Genomic DNA, 25,825 nt, shown 5'->3' on the forward strand with positions numbered 1-25,825 from the left:
AATCAGAAATATTAGACTTCTTTTAGTCATAGTTTGTTCGGTTTGAGCTAGTTTTGGTTTTTAGATTAAAAAACCGAAACCAACCTGGTTGTTTATATTTATAAACTGAGACAGACCAAATGTTTCATAAAAAACTAGATCGGGTTGGATCGGATCGGTATGGTCGGTTTGGTTCTTCTTGTGAATACCCCTAGGTCGAATCGAACCATTGACCATGGTTCATATGGATTTACCCTATACGGTCCAATCGAACCATTGACCTGCCACCCCGAGTGAAAAACACTGATCATGGTTTTGTTCATGAGCCTCATGGCCACTACGAGAACGATAGCATGATCTGAAGTCTGAACGCCTTATCAGCCTCCTTACCTCATAGTTAAACGGTTACTTTGGCTGGAATTGTCCTGAAACGGTGAAAACAAGTTCCCAAGTCCCAATTATGAATTTACTTTGGTGGCGATTTTGCGCCATTATCCGTTATCTTCCACCTCACTTGGTTTGATCACACAGATTACAGAAAAGAACGCTAAAACCTCTCTACCAAAACCTGTGAAAAAAGATCTTATGATCGATATGATTAAGCATTTAGAGCAGACTCGTTGAAACCACTGCTCGAATATGGCCTTTTCCATCTCCAATACACAGGCACTGCGCATTCACCATTTCAGAAGCCCTATTTCTATTTCTCTCCATTTCCCGTCTTCAATTCTTTATTTTCACTCCCGTCGAGCTTCCTCGTTTTACCCACGTGTTCATGCCCTAAAAACTGGTCCTGACGAAGGCAGCGTCAGGAGCCAGGATTCCTTCAGCTCGGATTTGCTGAGAAAGCCTATTATCTCACCACTAGACGACAGCGATGGATTGTCGAAGAAGGGAGGCATGTCCAGTCCCTCGGATGTTGACGAGGGACTTGATGGAGAAGGAAAGAAAAGCTACAAGCAACAAGAGGACGAGCGATGGGTCGACTGGGAGGACCAGATTTTGGAAAACACGGCACCGCTTGTTGGCTTCGTCAGGATGATTCTTCACTCCGGAAAGTAAGGTCTTAATTTCATATCGCAACATTTCATTGTGTGGTCAAAATGATTCATTTGTTGCTTCTTTTGGTTGCATTCAATGGTTCATTAGTCGTCTCACTAATGTTATTAACTATGATGATTAATTGAGCTATTATCAAGCACCTCTCAACTATTGAAACTGTGATTTGAGATTTGGTAGTTAACTGCTGTACCACAAATATTCACAGCTGAGATGTGGGTTTGCGGCCTTATTTCAAGATGCCGATGGGAAGTTCGGGTGGAGTCCTTTCAATTGTATCTTTAGCCTTCTTAAATTTGTTTTCAAAGTAAATCCCTCCTGTTTGTACGATTCTCATTGGACTACGCTGATAATCTTATTTTCCTATACCAAGAACTTCCTCATTGGGAAAAGGGGGTGGCGTTGGTATCTTAACCATTCCGTTACCTAGTTGTCCACCCAAATATCACATCTAAGAGAAGGTTAACAGATTTGTTAACAGTATTAGACATACAACTTTGTTTTGCGGTTCTTTAAATGTCATTGTCTCAAAGTTGATGGAAGACAGATTTCTTGGTCAAATTCCATTTTGAATCTATTCCTTCAGGAACATCTCTCCCGAACACCAGATGGTCTCTGCTTGGATTTGATTGGTCAATTTTGAGAGTGAAAATAAAATCTGCTGGTTCTGGGCTCCTAACAATTCCTCCTCCGATGGGAACCACCTCGTCCTCGAGGTGCAGTTGGGGATACCTCTGTTTGAGAACTGCACAAGATTTCCAAATGGCATCATGAACTGGTAGAGTCCCGTCCATTCTACTAAGGCCTGTTGTTGGATTTGCTTCCCCACCTTGATCCAATGATAGTCCAGGATGTTCCGAGGCTGTAGTTGCAATACTCCAGCGTCATCAAATTCTGGCAAGACAGCTGAGCTCGATATGCTGTTTTCCATGCATCGTTTAATGAGAGAGACGTGGAAAACTGGGTGTATCCACGAGGAGGCTGGGAACCTTCTGGGCCAGAGAGGTTTGTCTACATGCGTGTAATTTGAGATAGACACGCTCCCCCACTTGGAATTTCACCGCTAATGTTTTTTATCATAAGTGGCCTTCATCCATGATTGTGCTCGCATGAGGTTTTTGATGATATTATCCCTTCCAGATAGTTGTTGATCTACCGCCTCCACTACTGTTGAGCCAGGCTCATAGGGTCACACCCATATAGGGCTTTAAAAGGAGTCATGCCTGCTGCACTATGGAACGTGGAGTCATGGAATTGTACCAAAATTCTGCCCATGGCAGCCACTGAGCCCATGTGTTTGGGTTTTCTCCAGCAAAGCATTGTAGATAGGTCTTGATGCAACGATTAAGTACCTCCGTCTGTCTGTTGGTCTGCGGATGGTAGCTAGTTGATATGTGGAGCGAGGTACCTTGTAGTCGAAAATATTCTTTCCAAAAATTGCTGAGAAAGGTCAGATCCCGGTCTGTAATAATAGTCGTGGGCGTGCCATGCAATCTTGTGATCTCCTTGACAAATGCTGCTGCTACTCTAGTGGCTGTATATGGGTGTGCTAGAGGCACAAAATGCCCATACTTGGATAGTCTATCGATGACCACTAGGATGACCATATACCCCTTAGAATTGGGTAAGCCAGAAATGAAGTCCATCGTGACTTCTTTCCATACCATGTTGGGGATCTTAAGTGGTTGTAGTAGGGTGCCCCCCCCCCCCCCCCGGGGGGGGGTTTTTGAGCCTCATATTTCTGCTGTTGACATGTGGGACAGGCTGCCACATAGTTTCAAATTGCTCGTTTCATGACCACCCAAAAGTGGTGAGTTGCAACTCTACGATAAGTGCATAGTATGCCTGAATGGCCACCTTGTGGTGAGTCATGAAAGAGTGAGCTGTAAGAGCTGCTGTAGATGCTTTGACTGGGCTGAAATCACCAACCTTTTTTTGTAGTAGAGATCAGGGCCCACCACCTTGTAGCTTGGGACCGAATTTGGGTCTTGGGCCCATTTGTTATGTATGGCCTGTAACTTAGGATCTGAGAGGGCTTCTTGTTTGAGAAGGCCCACCAATGGATAGACTGGTTTAGATACTGTTAGTTGGTTGAACTCGTGGACTCGCGATAACACATCTGCCACTTTGTTGGTTGGGCCTGCCTTGTATTCAATGGTATAATCATAGCCCATGAGTTTGTGAGCCCATCACTGTTGCTCTTCAGTGTGTATTTGCTACTCTAGGAGATCCTTGAGGCTTTTGTGACCAGTGCAGATGATGAAACATTGCCCAATCAGGTATGTCCTCCATTTCCGTACTGCTATCACAAGGGCCATGAGCTCCTTTTCATACGTAGGTTTTGCTAGGGCCTGTCCTGATAGTGCCTTGCTGAAATACGCAACGGGATGGCCTTCTTGCATGAGAACTGCCCCTAAACCTCCTCTAGAAGCATCGCATTCCACTACAAATGTTTTGGGAAAATCCGGGAGGGCTAAGATAGGTGGTGTTGTAACTGCTGCCTTCAATTTTTCAAAAGCTTGCTGGGCCTCCATGGACCAATGAAATTAGTCTTTTTTTAATAGTGTAGAGAGACTGGGCCGAATGGGCCCTAGTGTATTTTATGTTTCAGTAGTAGGTTATTTATTTTGTATGCTAATGGGCCTGTTAACTTATTTTAAGTTATTTTAAGTTTATGCTTAGCTGGATCCCCACTGGCTGATTTGTAATTAACCACATTAGTGAAGATTAATAAAAGGATTAGTGAGGGGAGAGAGGTGATAATCGAGCCCTCTTCTTCTTTCTCTTCTTCTCCATCCCCTTCTTCTATTCTGCTGTTTTCTTCTTCCTTTCTCACTTTTTACTTCTTTAATCAAGTTTTATCAGATTTAGAAGTCAGATTTACTTCTTGGTATCAGAGCAGGTTTTCCCTTATTTTATTTTATTTTTTTTCTCTTTTCTCTTTTTCCATATGCCCTTAGATTAGGAGTGTGTATGGAGAGATAAGTTCCTGATAGATCAGATATTTTTGCCTAGTTGGTAGAGGGTTTGGAGAATTAGAATCTGGCCGAAAACTGCCAAGAAGTGGAGCTGTAATTTTCTGCCCAAAACCCTAGCCGACTAGAGAGCTTTCAAGTTTCAGGTCAAGGAGAAGGGTGTGACGCTCAGGACTTGGGAGGTGTAGTTTAATCTCTAGAAGTGTGCGGATGAGACTTGTAGGTGGTTTGGAAGCTCTGGTAGGAGCGGCTACCTCTTATCTCTTCCTCTCCGATAGCCAGATGCAGTGAAACCCTAGTTTCAAGTCTCTAGGTACTGTATTGACCTCAATTAAGTTTATATAGATTGAAAACTGGTTTTTTGATTTTCGTTTGATCAATGGAGCATTCCGAAAGAGAATCGAAGCAGATGTTGGTATCTGAGGTTGGCCTGGTAGATTCTTTTTTGAATGGAGTGACCACAATCAAGCTAGATGGCACCAATTATCTAGCTTGGGCACATTCTATACGGATTCATGTCTGTAGTAGAGGTAAATTGGGATATCTCACAGGCAGTAAGGTGAAACCCGCAGAGACAGACCCTGCATATGAGAAATGGATGTAGGAGAACTACACTATTATTGGATGGTTGGTTAACTCCATGCAACCCCATATAAGTCAACATTATCTTTTGATGTCTTCGACCAAGAAAATTTGGGACAGTGTTACGAAAACATGTTCATAGAAGTTGAATGTGGCAAGAGTCTATAAGTTGAAAAGTGATGTGAAAAATCTGAGGTAGGGGGAGAAGAGTGTAGCGGTCTACTATTCCATGCTGAAATCACTATGGTAGGAAATTGATGTTGTGGAGACAATTGTTTGGAAGAGTACTAATGATGCAGAGACTTTTAGGAAACTGGTGGAACGAAATAAGGTGTTTGAGTTTCTTACATGACTCAACCCTGAGTTTGACATTACTAGACAGAATATTCTGGCGAAGGATGAGGTCACTCTTGCTCAAGCATATGCTATGGTAAGCAGTGAGAGAGTAGGCGACATGTGCAGTTACAGAGCCCACCTATAGAACATTTTGCATATGTTGGAATAAAGCTGAAAGGTCTGACCGAGAAGAAAGAAGTGATATGTGAATACTGCAAGAAACCAAGGTATATTAAGGATACTTGCTGGAAACTCCATCCTGGTCTTCTCTCGAACAAGTTTTGGAATAACAACAGTAACAATAATAACAACAATTTTAAGAAGAATGGTCAGATAGGAAAGCCTAAGAATGCTAATGTTGCCACAGTACCTGAAGGAGGGAACAAGGAGTGTGAAGAAAAGTTAGCTATGGAGTAGCTGGTAGCAACAGTAAAGTCAGAGTTTGAGAAGTATGGGAGGTTACTGAATCACTTGGAAATCACTGTAATAGCATCCTACCCTTCTGGCAGCACTTCATCATCTGCATTTGCTCACTCAAGTACTCGTGCTTTTGTTTTAGGTAATCATAAAATCCCTTGGATTATTGATTCTGGTGCATTAGACCATATACCAATTTGTCTAACCTCTTTTGTTCCTATTAGCTCCTCTCTAGTAGAGAGAAGATATCTCTTGTTGATGGGTCTCTTGCTCCCATCTTTGGCAAAGGAGATATCAAGGCCTCTGACACACTTGTCTTATCCTCTATTCTTCATGTTGGAAAGTAGAAGATTGACTCTCTGATTGATTCTCCATAATTTTAGGTCCATCAGTTTAGGAAACTTAATTTCCTAGAATCATGGGATATCTTAGAATCATGGGATATTAATTGGAGAATCCCACTGATATAGAAATTAGTTTTTTAGGAAAAGTTAGTTTTCTATTTTATCACCCTGTAAATTAGCTCTGTAATTCTATATAAAGTTGTGTATATGCTCCTTCCAATACAATACAATCAATTCATTTCTTCTCTCAAATTTTCACATGGTATCAGAGCTAGTCACGACTTAATCCACACATAGTATCTCTTTGGTCATCTCTGCTACTGGTTCAAGAACTCTCTAACAGTATTTGGGAGGTTCTTGAGTGTCCTTGATTCTTCTTCGAGATCGGCTACAGATCTGAACTCTACATTTTTGCTTCTTCTGGACTGCTGCGCCATCGGATTCATCATTTTTTCTTGGATCTCTTTGTAGAGACATCAGATCAGTCTGAAATCTTAGATTTGGTGTTTCCCAGAGCAGAGTTACTAAATCCCTTTGGTTTGATTTGGATTTTGAGTGGTTTCGATCCACTCTTCAGTTTGGTGGAGCATTACAGTTACCTTTTTTTTTTACATTGGCTGAAAGATTCTTTAGGCCTTTATCGCCAACACTAAATAAGTTTTTCAGACCTTCATTGTCTGATTTTCTCTCTTTCTTGAAGCCCACCCAATATGTCAGAAGCCACTGTATCAAATACCACTGCACAATCGGAAGAAGTTTCCTCACATCAAGCATCTGGCGACCTGCAAAACATTCAGGCAGCATATAGGTTGAACGGGAAAAATTATTTGAAGTGGTCTTAGTTTGTTCGAACATATTTAAAGGGAAAAGGAAAGCTTAGCCATCTCTTAGGGACGGGACCGAAGGAAGGAGATCCAAGATTTGATGCATGGGACGAAGCTGACTCCATGATCATGTCATGGTTATGGAATTCAATGAACCCTGAAATCAGCGACATGCGTATGTTTTTATCCACGGCTAAAGAGATTTGGGATGCCGTCCGACAAACATATTCAAAAGCACGTGATGCAGCACAAGTTTACGAAATCAAAGTCAAGACTGGAGCAACTAAACAAGGCAGCAAGACAGTTACCGAGTATGCAAATTTACTGCAGAACCCGTGGCAAGAACTCGATCATTATCCGGTGCATTGAGACTAAATGTGCAGCGGGTGCAACAATCCTAAAGAGTTTTATCGAAAAAGATCGCGTTTATGACTTTCTTGCAGGACTCAACGCAGAATTTGATCAAGTTAGGGTCCAGATTCTCGGCAAAGAAGAGGTACCATCTCTAAATGAGACTGTTTCTCTGATTCGTGCTGAAGAAAGCCATAGGGGGGTTATGCTTGAACCCCAAGTACTAGAAGGCTTAGCCACGATTACAAGGATGGAACAACCGAAAATACTGGAAGGAATGAAGACAGATTTGTCCTCTGCACGGGACAACAAGGAGTCTCTTTGGTGTACCTATTGCAAGAAACCAAGGCACACCAAAGAGAAGTGTTGGAAGCTGAATGGTAAACCATCGAATAGGGAATGGGGCTACCGAGGAGGACAACAGAAGAATTGAAGTCAAGCTAACTTCACCACAAATCAGCCGAGCCAAGAAAAGCCTCCAGACAAGACCGAGTTCAATAAGGAGGAGATCGAAAAGTTAAGGGGGCTTCTGGGATTGTTGGAGAAACCTAGTGGTATAGGCTCTCTTGCAATCTCAGGTAAGTTTTCTATTCCTCACAGACTAAATGTCTCTGATGAACCTATTAGGGATTTATGGGTTATTGACTTAGGAGCCACATATCACATGACTCACTCCTCACTACATTTTAGCACTTATACCCCCTTCCCAAGCAATCGAAAAATAGCCATTGTAGACAGTTCCCTTACTACCATAGCTGGCCTTGGGGATATCCATATTAATCCATCACTTACACTAAAAAGTGTCCTTCATGTTCCAAAATTGTCCACTAACCTGATATCCACCAAAAACTCACCCATGACATGAACTGTAATGTGCTTTTCTATCCTTCTTACTATATATTTTAGGACCAGGATTCGGGGAAGAGGATTGGACTTGCTAAGGAGAAGAATGGACTCTACTATCTTGAAGAATCATGCAAATCAAATATTGTCCAGGATAAGTTATCTCTGTCACTCCTTTCATCATCCAACAAAGACACCATTTGGCTTCATCACTTTAGACTAGGACATCCATCTTTTGGAATTTTGAAAACTATGTTTCCTTCATTGTTTAAAGGATTGAGTGTTGAATATTTTCATTGTGATGTGTGCGAATTTGCAAAACACAAGCGTGTGCCCTTTCCAATCAGTAACAAGAGAAGTTCAGTCCCATTCTTTTTGATCCATAGTGATATATGGGGACCCTCCACAGTTCCAAATGTGTCTGGCTCACGATGGTTCGTCTCTTTTATTGATGATTGCACTAGGGTCTCTTGGATCTTTCTTCTTAAATCTAAATCAAATGTAAGTAGTGTACTCCCAAATTTCCATAACATGATCCAAAATCAGTTTGGGGTCAGAATCAAAAGATTTAGATCGGATAATGCACGGGATTATTTCAATCAAACTTTATCCCCATATTTTCAAAAAGAAGGGATTATCCATGAATCCTCCTGCATTAATACTCCACAACAAAGCGGAGTAGCAGAAAGGAAGAATGGTCATCTACTAGCTGCAACCCGAGCCTTACTTTTCCACCAGCATGTTCCAAAAACCTATTGGGGGGAAGCTGTGTTTACAACCGCATACATTATAAATCGATTACCTTCGAGGGTGTTGGGATTTCAAACACCAATGGAAACACTTTCTCAATTTTATCCCGATCTACGTACCACAAATAATCTCACCCCAAGAATCTTTGGATGCACTGCTTTTGTCCATGTTCATACTCATAATAGAGGGAAGTTAGATCCAAGAGCCGTCAAGTGTATTTTTGTGGGTTATTCGTCCACTCAAAAGGGTTATAAGTGTTACCACCCACCTACTAAAAAATTCTTTGTCTCTATTGATGTCACTTTTGAAGAAAAAACACCATATTTCACTCAACCTTATCTTCAGGGGGAGTCCTTGTCATTCATTGAAGATAAGGACAGAGATTTGTTCCCGCTTGGTCTATCTACAGTTTCTCAACACCCAAACTCAGCATCTATACCAGTTCAATCCGTATTTGCACCTATCGAACCACCTCAAACCAAACCAACTTCTTCACCCATTCATACCAGACCCATGACAGAGAATGATGAACTTTGTGACTCTATGAGATTGCAGGTATATTCAAGAAGAAGAAACCAGGATCCTAATCTTGTGCAGGTTCAAGATTCAACTCCTAATCCTGAGAATGAGGTAAGTACAGTTCCAGAAATTTCTTCTGAATTAGCATCTGACCAAGATCTTCCTATTGCCCTTAGGAAAGGCACAAGAGAATGCACTAAACATCCCTTATATCCCTTAGCAAATTTTGTGTCCTTTAAAAAATTCTAACCATCACATAGGAGTTTCCTAGTTAGTCTAAACACCATTCATATTCCTAATACTTTATCTGAGGCATTATCTGATGAGAAATGGAAAGATGCTATGAGAGAAGAGATGTAGGCTCTAGATAAGAATCAAACATGGGAAATTGTTAACCTACCACCAGGAAAGAAACCCATGGGCTGCAAGTGGGTTTTCACAATAAAATACAAGTCAGGCGGTTCTCTAGAAAGATACAAGGCAAGACTCGTGGCAAAAGGATATACACAAACCTATGGTGTTGACTATCAGGAGACATTCACTCCAGTGGCTAAGATGAATACGGTAAGAATTTTGTTGTCACTAGCAGCTAACTTCTACTGGTACTTGGAGCAATTTGATGTAAAGAATGCTTTTCTTCACGGTAATTTAGAGGAGGAGATATACATGGATATTCCTCCAGGCTTCAAAGGAAATCTAAAAGGAAATAAAGTTTGCAGGTTGAAGAAAGCACTATATGGTCTCAAGCAATCACCTAGGGCGTGGTTTGGAAGATTTACTAAAGTTATGCTTGCCATCGGATACAAACAAAGTCAGGGAGATCATACACTCTTTATAAAGCATTCGGATGCAGGGGGAGTCACGGCTCTTCTGGTATATGTTGATGACATAATTGTGACAGGAAATGATGAAAAGGAGAAGGAAGCCTTGAGAAGATGCCTAGTCAGAGAATTCGAAATAAAAGAACTTGGGAGATTGAAGTATTTTCTAGGGATTGAAGTAGCTCATTCCAGAGAAAGCATCTTTATCTCACAACAAAAATATGTAACAGATCTTTTAAGAGAGACAGGAAAGTTAGCATGCAAACCATCTTCCACATCGATTGAGCCAAATCACAAATTGGGAGAAGCAAATGAAGATCTAGCCGTGAATAGGGAAATGTACCAAAGATTAGTAGGGAAATTTATATATTTTGCCCACATAAGGCCATGCATAGCATATGCCGTGAGCGTGGCTAACCAGTTTATGCACAACCCGAAAGAGGTTCACCTACAGGCGGTCTATAGGATACTACATTACCTAAAGGCTAATCCTGGCAAAGGAATCTTGTTTAAAAGAAACACTGGATTAACTCTAGAGGCATACACCGATGCAGATTATGCAGGCTCTCCCATGGATAGGCGGTCCACTACAGGTTACTGTACGTTCCTTGGAGGAAATCTTGTGACATGGAGGAGTAAGAAGCAGAATGTGGTAGCTAGATCAAGTGCGGAGGCAGAATTCAGGGCAATGGCTCAGGGAGTATGTGAATTACTATGGCTCAAGATAATTTTGGAAGACCTAAAGATCAGATGGGAAGGTCCAATGAGATTATTCTGCGACAACAAGTCAGCTATTAACATTGCTCACAATCCCGTCCAACATGACAGGACAAAGCACATTGAGATAGATAGGCATTTCATAAAGGAAAAGCTGGATAGCGGATTAATTTGCACTCCATACGTCTCAACGAATGGTCAACTTGCAGATGTGTTGACAAAAGGGGTTTGCAGTGTGGCATTCCAAGGACTTATCTCCAAGTTGGGAATGAAAGATGCATATTCACCAGCTTGAGGGGGAGTGTTGGAAAGTAGAAGATCGACTCTTTGATTGATTCTCCATAATTTTAGGTCCATCAGTTTAGGAAACTTAATTTCCTAGAATCATGGGATATTAATTGGAGAATCCCACTGATATAGAAATTAGTTTTTTAGGAAAAGTTAGTTTCCTATTTTATCACCCTGTAAATTAACTCTGTAATTCTATATAAAGTTGTGTATACGCTCCTTCCAATACAATACAATCAATTCATTTTTTTTCTCAAATTTTCACACTTCATGTCCCTAAGCTTAATACCAATTGTGAGTAAGGTGGTGGTCTCCTTGAAGGATAGAGGAAGACCCGAGGCTGAGGAGTCAAAAGAAGGTTGGGGTGAAGAAGGTGAAGACACGGCTCCGCAGGGGATCCAATGATAGGGTTAATCAACGACTGGATGATTCCCCTTTGTTATGGGAAAGATCTCTATTTATAGGGAAGATCCCGAGATCCTGAAAAGAAGGAACCAAAAGTGTTTGTCTTCTACTACGAAAGTGAATATTGGATTAGTTATCAATTATTAAGGGCATTACTGGGGTTTCGCCACGTGTCTATATGGGGATCTTTTCAAGGATTGACTTTCCTTTCACTTGGAGATGCTCATAGCCCACATTTGCTACTGCCCTTTTGCACCTTATTTAACTGACTTGGTGTTGGCGACGTCACTGCTTGGCGGGCGAGGTCTTATTAGTCTTACGTGGTGCCATGTCATGTTCCCCACATCAGTATTACGTGTGCAACTAATACTCGAGTCCGGTTCTTGATGAACTGGAATGCCGTAACGGTTTTAAGGTTCATCGTGTGGTCCGGTACGCGTAGGACCTCATCGCAGATTCGTCCTGAGTTCATTTTGGGCTTGCGCTAAGCGTAGGTTCATCTCAAGCGTATGATGAACATTGGGTTCATCGCATAGGAAAGATGAGCTGCTGGATGATCGCGAACGTCCATGTGGTATGAACCCAGTGTTTATTGTGTTCTGATGGACTGAGCGAGCACTATGCGCCTACACCAATCTTTTATTTGTTAGTAGCATGACTAAATCCATGAGCTGTAGCATAACCTTTTTTCCTACCCATTGTGTTTTTCGGGACCTAAAATCTCAGAGGACAATTGGGAGTGGCCATGAGGCGAATGGAATATACTTGTTGGGCACACCTGATACGAGTCTTGGACCACCTAATGGAGTAGCTTTGGAGTCTGTTGTGTCAGAGTTTATTGATAGAGTCATGTTATGTCATTTGCGAATTGGTCATTTACCTTTTTCAGCCTTGAGTCATTTGTTTCCTAATATGTTTAAGGGAGTGTCTTTATCGAGTCTTCATTGTGAGTCTTGTGAACTTGCAAAGCATTGTAGACAATCTTATTCAGTAAGCAATAAAAGATCCATTTCTCTTTTTCATATTGTGCACTCTAATGTGTGGGGGTCATTATCATTTGCCTACTATGGGGGGTTACAAATATTTTATCCTCTTTATTGATGATTATTCTTGCTATTCTTGGATTTATCTCATGAGATCCTGGGATGAAGTACCAACTATTGTGAAAAATTTTCATGAGTTTATCCTTACCTAGTTTAATACACGGATTTATTTTGATCTGATAATGCTAAGGAATATTTTGAGAAAAACCTTTCATCCTATTTTGAGACCTTTGGGGTTATTCATCAGAGTTCTTGTTATTACACTCCACAACAGAATGAAGTGGCGGAAAGGAAGAACCACCATGTGGTTGAGGTTGTTTGAGGCCTCCTTTTTGCATCTCATGTTCCTATTAAACTTTGGGGGATGCTGTCCTTATTGCCACCTTCTTGATTAACTGTATGCCTTCTCGGGTTTTGGGTTTCAAAACCCCGTTTAGCCTTCTCTTTCCGGATGGGGATCTCTTTTCTCTTCCTCTCTGAGTCTTTGGGTACACTTGCTATGTACATGTTCAAAATCATCGGAGACAAATTTGAGCCTAAGGCACATGAGTGTGTTTTTCTAGGATATGCCTCTACACAAAGGGGATATTATTGTTTTGATATGGCTCGTGGCACTCGCTTTGTCTCTAGGGATGTCACATTTGCTGAGTCCATTCCTTTCTTTGGTATTTCTCCTAAGGGGAGCCATTTGCTATGTCTCCAACAGTTCCTCTTCCAGTTCCTTTTGAGTCGCCGACTGAATCATCTTCTTATGATGCCTCCCCTTTCACTGTGTCTCCACCACATGTTTTGCTCCCCCTCATCCTCTAGCTCATCCTCCTACATTTCCTTAACATCCTATGCTCCAAAGGTGGTACCAACGACAAAGATTCAGGCCTGGGCAAGTTGTTTCCACTCCTTCCATAGAGGCTCTTGCATCTCCAATGACTACTGAGGTAACAAGTTAGCCCTCCTTTGACCCACCTATCTTCCCAGACCTTGACCTTCCTATTGCCTTTTAAAAAGGCAAGCAAAAGTGTACAACACATTGTATCTCTAAACACCTGTCCTATAACCTTCTATCCCCTATCTATTACTCTTTTCTTGCTTCTGTTTCTACCCATGTGATTCCTAGGTCTGTACCAGAAGCCCTGTCCAAACCAGAATGGAGGGATGCTATGATGACTGAACTTGATGCTTTGCATAAGAACCATACTTGGGATATCGTGAATTTGCCTGAAGGGAAGGAACTAGTGGGCAGAAGCCCTATCCAAACCTGAATGGAGGGATGCTATGATGACTGAACTTGATGCTTTGCATAAGAACCATACTTGGGATATTGTGAATTTGCCTGAAGGGAAGGAACTAGTGGGCTGTAAATGGGTGTTCACCATTAAGTACCATTTTAATGGCACTATTGAGAGGTTTAAGGCTCGATTGGTTGCTAAAGGGTACACTCAAATGTATGGTATTGACTACCTTGAGACCTTTGCCCCTGTAGCTAAGATAGTTCGAGTTTTGTTGTCTCCACCTGCTACTTTTGATTGGCCCCTTCACCAGTTTGATATTAAAAATGCCTTTTTGAATGGAGACTTCCATGAAGAGGTACATGTCTTTGCCTCTAGGGGTGTATGGAAAGGAAATGCAAGGGAAGGTGTGTAAACTGCAGAAATCTATTTATGGTTTTAAATAGTCTCATCGAGCCTGGTTTGAGAGATTTAGAGCTGTTCTTGTATCATTTGGTTACACACAAACCCAATTTGACCATACTTTGTTTCTGAAAAGAAGTAACTCTTTGGTGACTTTTCTTATTGTTTATGTCGATGACATTGTGGTCACGGGTAATGACACCTAGGAAGTGATTAAGCTCAAAAGATTTCTTAACTTTGAATTTGAAATCAAGGATTTGGGGGATCCCAGATATTTCTTGGGAATTGAAGTTGTTAGATCCAATGATGGTATTTTCATTTCTCAACACAAGTATGTTCTTGACCTCCTTGTAGAGACTGGTATACTTGGTGCTAAACTAGCTTCCACCCCTATAGATCCCAATCATAAGCTTTCTGCTACTGATGGTGAATTGTTGCCTAATAGGGGAGTGTTTCATAGACTGCATGGGAAGTTGTTATATCTCTGCATGACTCGGCCATATATTTCCTATGCAGTGAGTGCTATTAGTTAGTTTATGCGTTCTCCTAGAGACGCACATTTAGCTGCTGCAGAAAGAGTTGTGTGTTATTTGAAAAGCACTCCAGGGAAAGGTATTCTGTTTGCCAAACATGGACACACGAAGTTGGAAGCATAACTGATGCTGATTAGGTTGGATGTATTGATGATAGGAGATCCACCTTGGGATATTGTGCTTTAGTGGCAGGGAACATTGTCTCATGGAGGAGTAAGAAGCAGTCTGTAGTAGCCAGATCCTCAGTTGAAGCAGAATACAGGGCAATGGCACATGGAGTGTCAGAATTACTGTGGCTGAGATCACTTCTAGAAGAGTTGGATGTTGACTATGAAAAGCCAATGATGCTCTACTGTGACAACCAGGATGCTATCAACATTGCACATAATCTTGTTCAACATGATAGAGCTAAGCACATAGAGGTTGATAGACATTTTATACGGGAACGAGTTGCTTCAGGAGAGGTTTGCTTGCCAATTATTTCTTAAAAAGAGCAGTTGGCTAATGTCTTGATCAAAGGTGTTCCAAAAGGGAAGTTGACACACTATATAAGCAAGCTGGGCATGATTGACATCTATGCTCAGCTTGAGGGGGAGTGTAGAGAGATTGGGCATAATGGGCCCTAGTGTCTATTTTATGTTTCAATAGGAGGTTATTTATTTTGTATGCTAATGGCCCTATTAACTTCTTTTAAGTTATTTTAAGGATTTCTCAGCTGAAGACATTTATAGAAGTTGGGGTATTGTGTAGGGCTGTTCATAACAAGACCCAAACCGACCAAATTGACCAACCCGGTCCGACCCAACCCGAGTCGGCCGGTTTTTCTTCACCACTAGTTGGTTTCGGTTTTCACACATGAAAACCGAAACCGAGCCGAACCGAGTTATATAACTACTTATTACTTATTACTTAACTAGGTTGTCTCTATCCTAGTTACATCCTAACTTAGTTCCTAGTCTTCTCTTTAGGAATGCCATTAATGGCAAGCATTGCAAGGCAAGGAATCCCTAGTCCTACTCCCTACACCTTTACTCCAATATTAGCTTGATAGCTTCCTGCATTTTTTGGAAAGGTTTAAATAAAGGTTCTCTACTGTAGAGGAGATGGGTCGAATGGCCCATAGACTGTTATTTCATGTTATGTTTATGTTTCCCTCTGTAATGGGCCTTATTTTGGGCCCATACTCTGTAATGTTATGTTTTTGTAATTTCTTGCCCACTCAAGGGCCTCTCTGTAATATTTCAAAGATTAACTTAATAAAATGTTTAGAGTGTTAGAGGGAGGTTTAGTTCGAACCTCTCACTCTCTAACTCTCATTGCCGCCATCTCTCTCTCTCTCTCTCAACTCCTTAATCTTCTCTTGTTCATTTTTCTTGTTTTGCATCTAATCTCAAGCAGTCCTATACTTCAAGAGGACTGTTTTCAACTTGGTATCAGAGCAGGCCAGAGCTTGGCGTGACCCTCATGTGGTTCTAGTCCAGCCAACTGCATGAGGATGTTCTAGGGCTGGAAGTTTAGGTTGTTTTGGAGTGCAGTTCGGCTGTTGTTGGACTGTCAAGTTGCTGAAACTGATTTGGACTCAGTGGTACTAGTCCAAAAATTCTATCTAGCCTTTGTTTTGGACCTATACAAAACATTATTGAAGTGGTTCCTACTAGTTAACAGTAGGGTGTTAACTACTACACACAGAGTGTTTGTCAAAAGGCCTCTTAAGGATTGTGGACTGTTATTTCTTCTCTTTGGGACAATGGTTGTTGGGGACCTGAAATACTTTGAAGGTCTACTGGTTGTCCCTTGAAGGCTGAAATAGTATTTCTTACTCTAGAAAGTGCTGCCACCGAGCTGGACTGTCACGGTTATTAAGACTGAACTATTTTTGTGAGTTGGTTGTTGTTGCCGATTCAACTCAAACTAAGTTCATCAAGATTCCCTGTACCTTGGAAAACTTATTAAAACCCTAATTGGAGCCTTTGCATGATGGATTCCTCGGACCTTGAAAGCAAGAGTGCTGCTGAATATGGATAGACTTAGGAACCCCAGCCGATTCTATGTTGGCTGTAACTATAGTTAAACTTGATGGGACCAACTACTTGGCATGGTCACAATTAGTGAAAATCCATATTTGTAGTAGAGGAAAATGGGGGTTTATTTCTGGGAGCAAGAAAGCTCTCCCAGAGAATGATCCATTTTATGAGAGATGGATGCAAGAGAACTACACAGTGATTGAGTGGCTTGTGAATTCAATGCAGCCACAGATTAGTCAACACTATCTTTGGATGAACTCGGCTAAGGAAATCTGGGATAGTGTTGCAGAAACCTACTCCAAAAAATTGAATGTTGCCAGAGCCTATTAACTGAGGAGTGATGTGAAGGATCTAAGGCAGGGGGAGAAATCACTTGTAGCATATTTCTCAACCCTGAAATCTCTATGGCAAGAGATTGATTTGATAGGGGCTGTGACATGGGATACCCCCAATGATGTTGAAACATACAGGAAATTAGTTGAAAGGAACAGGGTCTTTGAGTTCCTAACAGGTCTGAATCCTGAATATGACATCACAAAGCATAACATTTTGTCCAAGGAAAGTGTTTCATTGTCACAAGCATATGCTTTGGTCAGTAGTGAAGAGAGTAGAAGGCAAGTACTGGTTCAAGGAGTCAGCACCAATGATCATTTTGCAAATATGGGGGTTAAACCCAAAGGGATTATAGGAGCTCCCAGTGGCACAAGAAAGAAGGAGGTGGTTTGTGAATATTGCAGGAAGCTGAAGCACACCAAGGACAAGTGCTGGAAATTGCATCCCAGTCTTGTCCCTATCCGATTCCAGAAGAAAAATGATAGTAGAAAGACAAGAAGTGCACATGCAGCCATAGGTACAGATACAGAGGTTGAGTCTGTCTGTGCACAGTTGACAGCCAGGAAAGCTGAGTATGAGAAGTTTGGAAAGATGATCAACCAACTTGAAGGTGTAACTTCATTATCCAACCCTTCTGGAAGTTCGGCCACCACCGCATTTGCTCACTCAGGTATAAGAGCTTCTGTAACCATGCATCCACCTCAAGTAATCCCAAGACCCCTTGGATCATAGATTCAGGTGCTTCTGATCACATGACCAACCTTTCCACTCTGTTTGTTTCGTATGATTTGTTTCCTGGTCGTGACAAAATCACCTTAGTTAATGGTTCTCTTACCTCTATTTCTGGCAAGGGAAATGTCAAGCCTGCAGACTCCTTACTCTTATCTTCCACTCTTCATGTACCTAAATTGAATACCAATTTATTATCTGTAAGTAGTTTGACCAAGTCATTGAATTGTTGTGTAACCTTTTTTCCTTCTCACTGTGTGTTTCAGGATTTAGAATCTTAGAAGGTGATTGGGAGTGGCCATGAATCGTATGGAATATACTTGCTCGACACTCCTAGCCAATGCCTTGATCATCCCAAGAATGCTGCCTTTGGTTCTACTTCTTCAGAGTTAGTCAGTCAAATTATGTTGAGTTGTCGTTTTGGTCATTTACCTTTTTCTGCTTTGAGCATTTACTTCCCGAATTGTTTAAGGGAGTCAGTGTGTCCAGTCTCAATTGCGAGTCATGTCAGTTGTCAAAGCATTGTAGAAACAATTACCCTGTAAGAAATAAAAGATCTTTTCCTTTTCATATTGTGCACTTTGATGTGTGAGGGCCTTACCACTTATCTTCTATGGGGGGCTATAGATATTTCATCATGTTTATTGATGACTTTTCTACATTCACTTGGATATACCTAATGAAATCCCGTGATGAAGTCCCAAGACTTGTGAGGCAATTTTATGAGCTTGTTTTAACCCAATTTGATACCAGAATTAAGGTTTTCAGATCTGACAATGCAAAAGAGTACTTTGAGAAGAACTTATCCTTGTATCTCTCTGACATGGGGGTTATTCATCAAAGCTCTTGTGTTAGGACCCCTGAACAAAATGAAGTTGCTGAAAGGAAAAATAGACATATTGTTGAAGTTGCAAGAAGCCTGTTGTTTGCCTCACATGTTCCTACAAGATTTTGGGGTGATGCTGTTCTTACTGCTACCTATCTTATAAACCGTATGCCATCCAAGGTTTTAGGGTTTAAATCCCCCTTCAGTCTTCTTCATCTAGACAGGGATCTTTTTCTTATTCCTCTTCGTGTGTTTGGCTGTACTTGTTATGTTCACATTTCAAGTGCCCAGAGGCATAAATTTGAACCAAAAGCCCACAAGTGCATCTTCCTTGGTTATTCCCCCACACAAAATGGTTATTGTTGTTTTGATCCAAAGACTGGCACTCGACATATCTTTATGGATGTTACCTATGATGAGCTTTCTCATTTTTATGGTTCATCTCAGGAAGGACACTGTCAACAGGGGGAGAGTTTGTCACAAGTATTTGCTCTTCCTCTTCCTGTCCCAGTTGAGTCACTTGACAAGCCTGTATCCTCACAAATGAATCAAAGGAGGATCGGCCACTTCATTCATCTTGCCCTAATGCTCCTATTTCTTTACCTCCTCGTCCTACCCATAATCCCAAGGTGTATCAAACGCAAAGATCCAGGAATGAGCAAGTTGTTTCCCTTACAACAGATGAGGCTCATACACTCCCAATCACAAATGAGATAACAGGTACTGCTTCAGCCCCTTTGGAACCATCATTCCCAGATCTTGATGTCCCCATTGCTGTTAGGAAAGGAAAGCGGAAGTGTACTGCACATTGCATTTCCAAACACATTTCCTATGATCTACTTTCTCCTTCATACTTTGCTTACCTCTCTTCAGTTGCTTCTAACCCCATTCCTAGGTCTGTGTCAGACGCTCTTAGGATTCCAGAATGGAGAGATGCCATAAAGTCTGAAATGGATGCTCTACACAAGAATGATACTTGAGAGGTGGTGGATTTGCCTGAAGGGAAGGATCTAGTTGGGTGCAAGTGGGTCTTTACCAATACAGGGTTGATGGGACTATTGAGAGGTACAAGGCCAGACTTGTTGCAAAAGGCTACACACAGATATATGGGATTGACTACCTGGAGACATTTTCCCCTGTTGCCAAGATGACATCTGTGAGGGTTCTTTTATCTCTGGCAGCTCACTTTGATTGACCTCTTTATCAGTTAGATGTAAAGAATGTATTTCTGAATAGTGACTTACATGAGGAGGTCTACATGTGTCTCCCTCTAGGAATGTATGGGAAAGATATGCAAATTGAAGAAATCACTTTATGGCCTCAAACAATCTCCTAGAGCCTGGTTTGAGAGATTTAGAGCTGCACTTGTTAAATTCGACTATGTTCAGACACAGTCAGATCATACTCTCTTTGTGAAGAGAAGTGGATCTCTAGCAGTGTATCTCATTGTGTATGTTGATGACATTATAGTGACTGGTGATGATGCCTCAGGCATTCGGGCCCTTAAGTCTTTCCTCCGTACAAAATTTGAGATTAAGGATCTGGGGGAGTTGAGATACTTACTTGGCATAGAAGTTGCTAGATCCAAGGATGGGATTCTTATTTTCCAGAGGAAATATGTCATTGATTTGTTGTCTGAAACTGAAAAAATGGGTGCTAGACCAACTGCAACTCCCATTGATATGAGTCACAAACTTTCAGCTTCCGGATGGAACATTGTTGGAAGACAAAGGGGTCTTTCAGAGACTTCTTGGGAAGTTTCTGTACTTGTGCATGACTAGGCCAGATATTGCGTATGCTGTCAGTTCTATTAGCCAGTTCATGCATGCTCCTAGAGATACTCATATGGCAGCAACAGAACGAATTTTGTGCTATCTGAAAGGCTCTCCAAGAAAAGGAGTTCTATTTACCAAGCATGGTCATCTGAAACTTGAAGCCTATACTAATGCTGATTGGGCTGGAAATATTGATGATAGAATATCTACTTCAGGGTATTGCAGTCTGGTGGTTGGTAATGTTCTTTGGAGGAGTAAGAAATAGTCAGTTGTGGCCCGATCCTCCGTAGAAGTAGAGTATAGAGCCATGGCACATGGAGTCTCAGAATTGTTGTGGCTAAGGTCCTTAATGGAAGAACTTGGGATTGATCATGACAAACCCATGATGTTGTATTGTGATAATCAGGCTGCCATCAACATTGCTCACAACCCAGTATAACATGATAGAACCAAACATATTGAGGTTGATAGACACTTTATTCGAGAAAGAGTCTCTTCCGGTGAAGTGTGTCTTCCATTCATTACTTCGGAAGGACAATTGGCAGATTTTCTCACCAAGGGTATTTCCAAGGCAAGTTTTCAACATGACATTGGCAAGCTGGGCATGATTAACATCTATGCTCAGCTTGAGGGGGAGTGTAGAGGATATGGGCCGAATGGTCCATAGACTGTTATTTCATGTTATGTTTATGTTTCCCTCTGTAATGTGCCTTATTCTGGGCCCGTACTCTGTAATGTTCTATTTTTGTAATTTCTTGCCCACTCAAGGGCCTCTCTGTAATATTTCAAAGATTAACTTAATAAAATGTTTAGAGTGTTAGAGGGAGGTTTAGTTTGAACCTCTCACTCTCTAACTCTCATTGCCGCCAGCTCTCTCTCTCAACTTCTTAATCTTCTCTTGAAGACCGTTTTCAACTTCTACTTTCTAAGGTCTTTTACACCAAATAGGCAATGACAAATAGGTGTCATTTTTTTCTTAAATTAGAAGTCTTCTTCCAATTTCCAAATTTCATTCTTCTTTCTCTAACTCTCTTTGACTCTTTTTTCTTGGTATTGGCGTTGATTTGAACTTCAATTGCCTCTTTTCTTGATATAGGATCTTTAAGGCCAAGATATACTTTGAATATCACAAAACCGACCCAAACTGACTCAAACCGACCCGGTCGGTTTTGCTTAGTACAGGGTCGGTTTCGGTTTCATCTTTAGGCAACCCGACCAGGTCGGGTCGGTTGGAAAAACATCAATAAACCGACCCAACCCGACCCATGAACAGCCCTAGTATTGTGGCATCTATTACTACTTCCAAAGCTATGAAATAGTAAGTTTGGTCCCCATTGACACAACAAAGGGTAAAACTGAACTTTGATGGAAGCTCTATTAGTAATCCGGGCCATCTGGTATAGGGGGTGTTTTCAGATATAATGAAGGCAAGATAATGGGTCTGTGTTCAAGTCCAGTAGAAGTTGGAGATTCCTTAAGAGTGGAAATCTTGGCAATACATCAAGGTGTAAAACTGGCCAAACAATTGGGGCTACAGCAGATTGAGATAGAGGGAGACTCCAAATTGGTAATTGGGTGGGTGCAATCAGGGCAGCTGGGAATTTGGAAATATAGACATCTGGTAAGGGAAATACTTAGCATAACAAGGGAGGTGAGTGTTTATTTCAAGTGGGTACGGAGATCAACAAATGGTTTTGCTGACGTCCTATCAAAACAAGGAACTGTAAGGGAGAGACTTTACTGGGCAATGCTGTAATGTTTGATGTTTATTGGATCAACCTTTTCTAATAAGGGTTGACTTCTCTATTTCAGTTTAATATATTTCTAATGAAAGCTATCGTTTCTGATAAAAAAAAGTTTATGCTTAGCTGGATGCCCCACTTAAGGGCTGCTTTGTAATTAACCACATTAGTGAAGATTAATAAAAGGATTAGTGAGGGGAGAGAGGTAATAATCGAACCCTCTTCTTCTTCTCCATTCCCTTCTTCTATTCTGCTGTTTTCTTCTTCCTTTCTCACTTTTTACTTCTTTAATCAAGTATCTTATCAGATTTAGAAGTCAGATTTACTTCTAATAGTTGGGTTAGCGGAGCAGCAAGAAGCCCATAATCTTTTATGAATCTCCGGTAATATCCTGTGAGGCCTAGAAAACCTCTCAGCCCCTTGATTGCAGTGGGTTGAGGCCATTGTTGGATGCATTCAACCATGGTTAGGTCTGCCCTAACAGTTCCACGACTGACTATATGGCCCAGATATTGAATTTGGGTTTTACTAAATTCACACTTAGACATTTTCGCATAGAGCCATTGATGTCTCAGGATAGCTAGAGTGGTTGTAAGATGTTCCATATGTGATGTCCAATCTAAATTGTATATTAAGATATCATAAAAACAACTAATATAAAGTGGTGGAGGTACGAGTGAAATACCTCGTTCATGAGAGCTTGAAATGTCGAGGGGCGTTTGTGAGTCCAAACGACATTAATAGAAATTCATAATGGCCATCGTGTCTACGGAAAGCCGTTTTGTGAATGTCATGTGCATGCATTCTCACTTGATGATACCTCGCTCGAAGATAGCCGCGGATTGTGTTGAGGGTCTGATAATCAATGCAAAATCTCCATGCTTCGTCCCTTTTTTTTGACGAGAAGAATTGGGGCTCAAGGTTTGGAACTCAGCCTAATAAATTTCTTTTGAATTAGCTCCTGAATTTGCTTCTCAATCTTAGTTTTTTGAGATGGGGAGTAGCAATAGGGCCTTATGTTTGTTGGGGCTGCCTCAGTACTAGTGGAATGTGATGATCATGTAGGCATGAGGTGGTAAAGCCTGTGGTTCCTGGAAAACATCCTCAAATTCTGCTAATATTTTCTAGAGTTGTGTCTGCTTCTCCTCGAGTAAGCTTTCGGTTTGGGGTGATTGTAACACCAGCCCGGTGGGCTCTAAGCCCATTCATAGAATGATGTGATTCTGGCCTTGACTACACCTCCTTTGTGATTGTTCTCAGGCTCTGCTGTTGGAGGGGTGTTGGTTGAACCCCTTGTAAATGATAAATTTTATCCTCTAGGGCGAAATCCATTGCCATGTGTTGCCAGTCACATATGACTGGGTCCAGCTGCTTCAGCCACTGTACTCCCAACACAATGTCTACCCCGCTGAATTCTAATGGGTGCAAATAAACTCTTACTATATAATCTTGAATTTGGATGGCTACTTCCTTGCAAATTCCTTCGCACTTGATGCGGTTTCCATCTGCCACATACATGTCAAAAGGGGAGACGTAATGGGCTTGTAGGCCCAACTGTTTGGTGAGGCTTATGATGATGAAGTTCAAGGCATTGCCACTGTCTACTAGCATGGAGACAGGTCGGCCCATTAATACCCCTTCAACTCTCATGGTTTGGGGTGTGGAATGCCCATGTAAGGCTTGTAGTGATATTTCAAGATTTGTTGGGCTCACGAGGTTCCCCCATTCCTAGAGGTGTAAATCGGGTCGTGCCACCTGCGGCTCAACATGATTTTGAGCCGGCCTGGCCCGATGGTCCAGGGGCCGTGCCGCGGCCCGGCATGCTTGTATGGGCCGATGGCCATGGCGGGCTTGGGGTTTCAGGTTAGCTGCTGGGACGGAACGGCCCACTGTCGTGCCATGCCGCCTGTGGCCCTGCAAGTTGGCTTGGCTTGACCCATGGCACGACCCATATATATTATATATATTTATATAATATATATAATATTTATATATTTATATATAATATATTAATAAAATAAACAAATTTTTTCAACTTGATTATACTATTTTATTTAAATATAAGCAATTGTATACATCAAAGTTGATATAAAATTAAAATTTTAAGTTTTTTTTTTTAAATAAATAACTTTGGCCCAATCCATGGCCTGGCCTGGCCCAAGGCTCGACCCACGGACCAGCTCGGCCCGGGCCCTTGTGGGCTTGGGCCATGGGTTGTATCGGGCCAACCCCCCAAAATATCCCAGGGGAGGGAGGCCTGGCCTGGCCTGCACTTTGCACGGGCCGTGCCGTGCTGGCCCAACACAACCCGTTTTACACCTCTACCCATTCCTCCCCTTCAGGTCTTGGGTTATCAGATTTGTCTTGCTCCTCCTCACCTTCATCGACTTGCAGCAAGTAGCTCTGTTGGGTTTTACAACAGTGACCGGGTCCGAACTTCTCATCACAATTGTAACATAGACCTCGGTCCCTATGGGCTTTCATCTTAGCCCTTGTCAACCTCTTATATGGGGTTAGGGCTTGGCTGGTGTTCTTACCTTGTCTAAACTCGATTCGGGGTGGGTTCTTGAGTAGTGGAGCTGAAGCTAGGTCCGTCTTGAACTGCACGGGTTCTACCCAGATGGGTTCGATTCTTGGGAATATTCCCATTCTTTTAAGTTGGTTTAATTTCTCTTGTAGTCGAGCCAGATCAACCGCAACTAGCATGGACGCCAGTTGTATGGCTTTAACTTCAACCTGTATTTCTTCCTTAAGGCCTACGATAAAACAGCCCAAGAGAGCCGTTTCTGGCCATCCGTGTACCCTCGTAGCTAATCTATCAAATTCTAGCTAATACTCTCGCACCGAGCCTATCTGCCTCAACTTGGATAGGGACTCGTCATAGTTTTCGAATCATGTTGGCTCGAAGTGTATACAGAGAGCTTCCGTAAAATCTGCCCAGGATACTTGGGGATGATATCGGCGGAACCATTGAAACCATAAAATGGCTTCTCCTTCCAAGTGGAAGGTTGTGATCAGGACTCTCTGATGACTAGGTGTCTCGTGGAATTCGAAGTACCTCTCGGCCCTGAAGATCCATGGCATAGGGTCGTTGTCACTGAAGGTGGGAAAATCCAGTTGGGAGATAACCAATCTTCCTCTTCCTGTTCTGGACATGCCGCCTCTGCCATTATCTCCGCCTGTTCCTTCTTCCTCTTTCTTGTTGCTTGCATAGGCTCCCTTTTTCAGTTGGAGAACCACCACTGCTAGGGTCGTTTTTAGCTCCTGGAGGTCGCTGGACATCTTTTGCATTCCAACCTCCACTCGATCCATACGATCTCCCACAGTTTCCGATCTGGCGCTTGGCATCTTGGCTTGCCAGCTCTGATACCAGTTGCTAGGCACCACTTCGAGGGGGTGCTGCCTCTTGAGAAAGACAAGAGAGAGAGAGAGAGAGAGAGAGAGAGAGAGAGGTAACTTTTATTGATGAAAGAACAACATACAAATTACAAAGGGCCTTCCTACTGAAGCCCAAAACCAAGAGTACAAAGAAAGTTAGATCTCCCCAGTCAGCAGTTGGGCTCCTAAAGCCCTTGATTGAAGACCTTCCACAGCAGCAGTCCAAGATATTAGTTTCCAAACGTATAGGAGATAAGTTGATCCACTTCATTATATTTGTTTTGGAAAATTCTGTTGTTCCTTTTGGCCCAAATAGTGCTTAAAACGACAGCTGGGATGGAAGACCCAACACTCTTTGTGATCTTTGACTGTCCCTTAAGCTCCCAACACCACAAAAGATCACACATAGTCGCTGGCATGACCCAGTGGAGCTGCCAAAGAGACAAGAAATGGCTCCAGATTGCATAAGACACAGAGCAGTGCAGAAAAAGGTGGTTGTTCTCCTCTTCCACTTGATTGCAGAGCACACAATGCAGGTTCTGGAGCTGGATTCCTCTCCTTACCAGATTCTTTTTGTTGAGACATTTGTCTAAAGCCACAGCCC

At 41.9% G+C, this 25,825-nt stretch overlaps 1 protein-coding gene across 1 annotated transcript in view; it reads left to right on the forward strand.

Moving 5' to 3' along the window:
• The first annotated feature begins 270 nt into the window (after positions 1-270).
• LOC148850338 (protein DCL homolog, chloroplastic-like) overlaps positions 271-25,825 on the forward strand; it is a 44,238-nt gene continuing 18,683 nt past the window's right edge. The window contains exon 1 of the mRNA XM_088945988.1: positions 271-1,037. Coding sequence (XP_088802114.1) covers positions 619-1,037 — 419 coding nt within the window. The 5' untranslated portion in view covers positions 271-618. The remainder of the gene's footprint in view (positions 1,038-25,825) is intronic.

The sequence above is a fragment of the Nelumbo lutea genome, chromosome 5 (genome assembly GCF_056320005.1).
Source record: "Nelumbo lutea isolate HS-2025 chromosome 5, American lotus-T2T, whole genome shotgun sequence".
NCBI lineage: Eukaryota > Viridiplantae > Streptophyta > Magnoliopsida > Proteales > Nelumbonaceae > Nelumbo > Nelumbo lutea.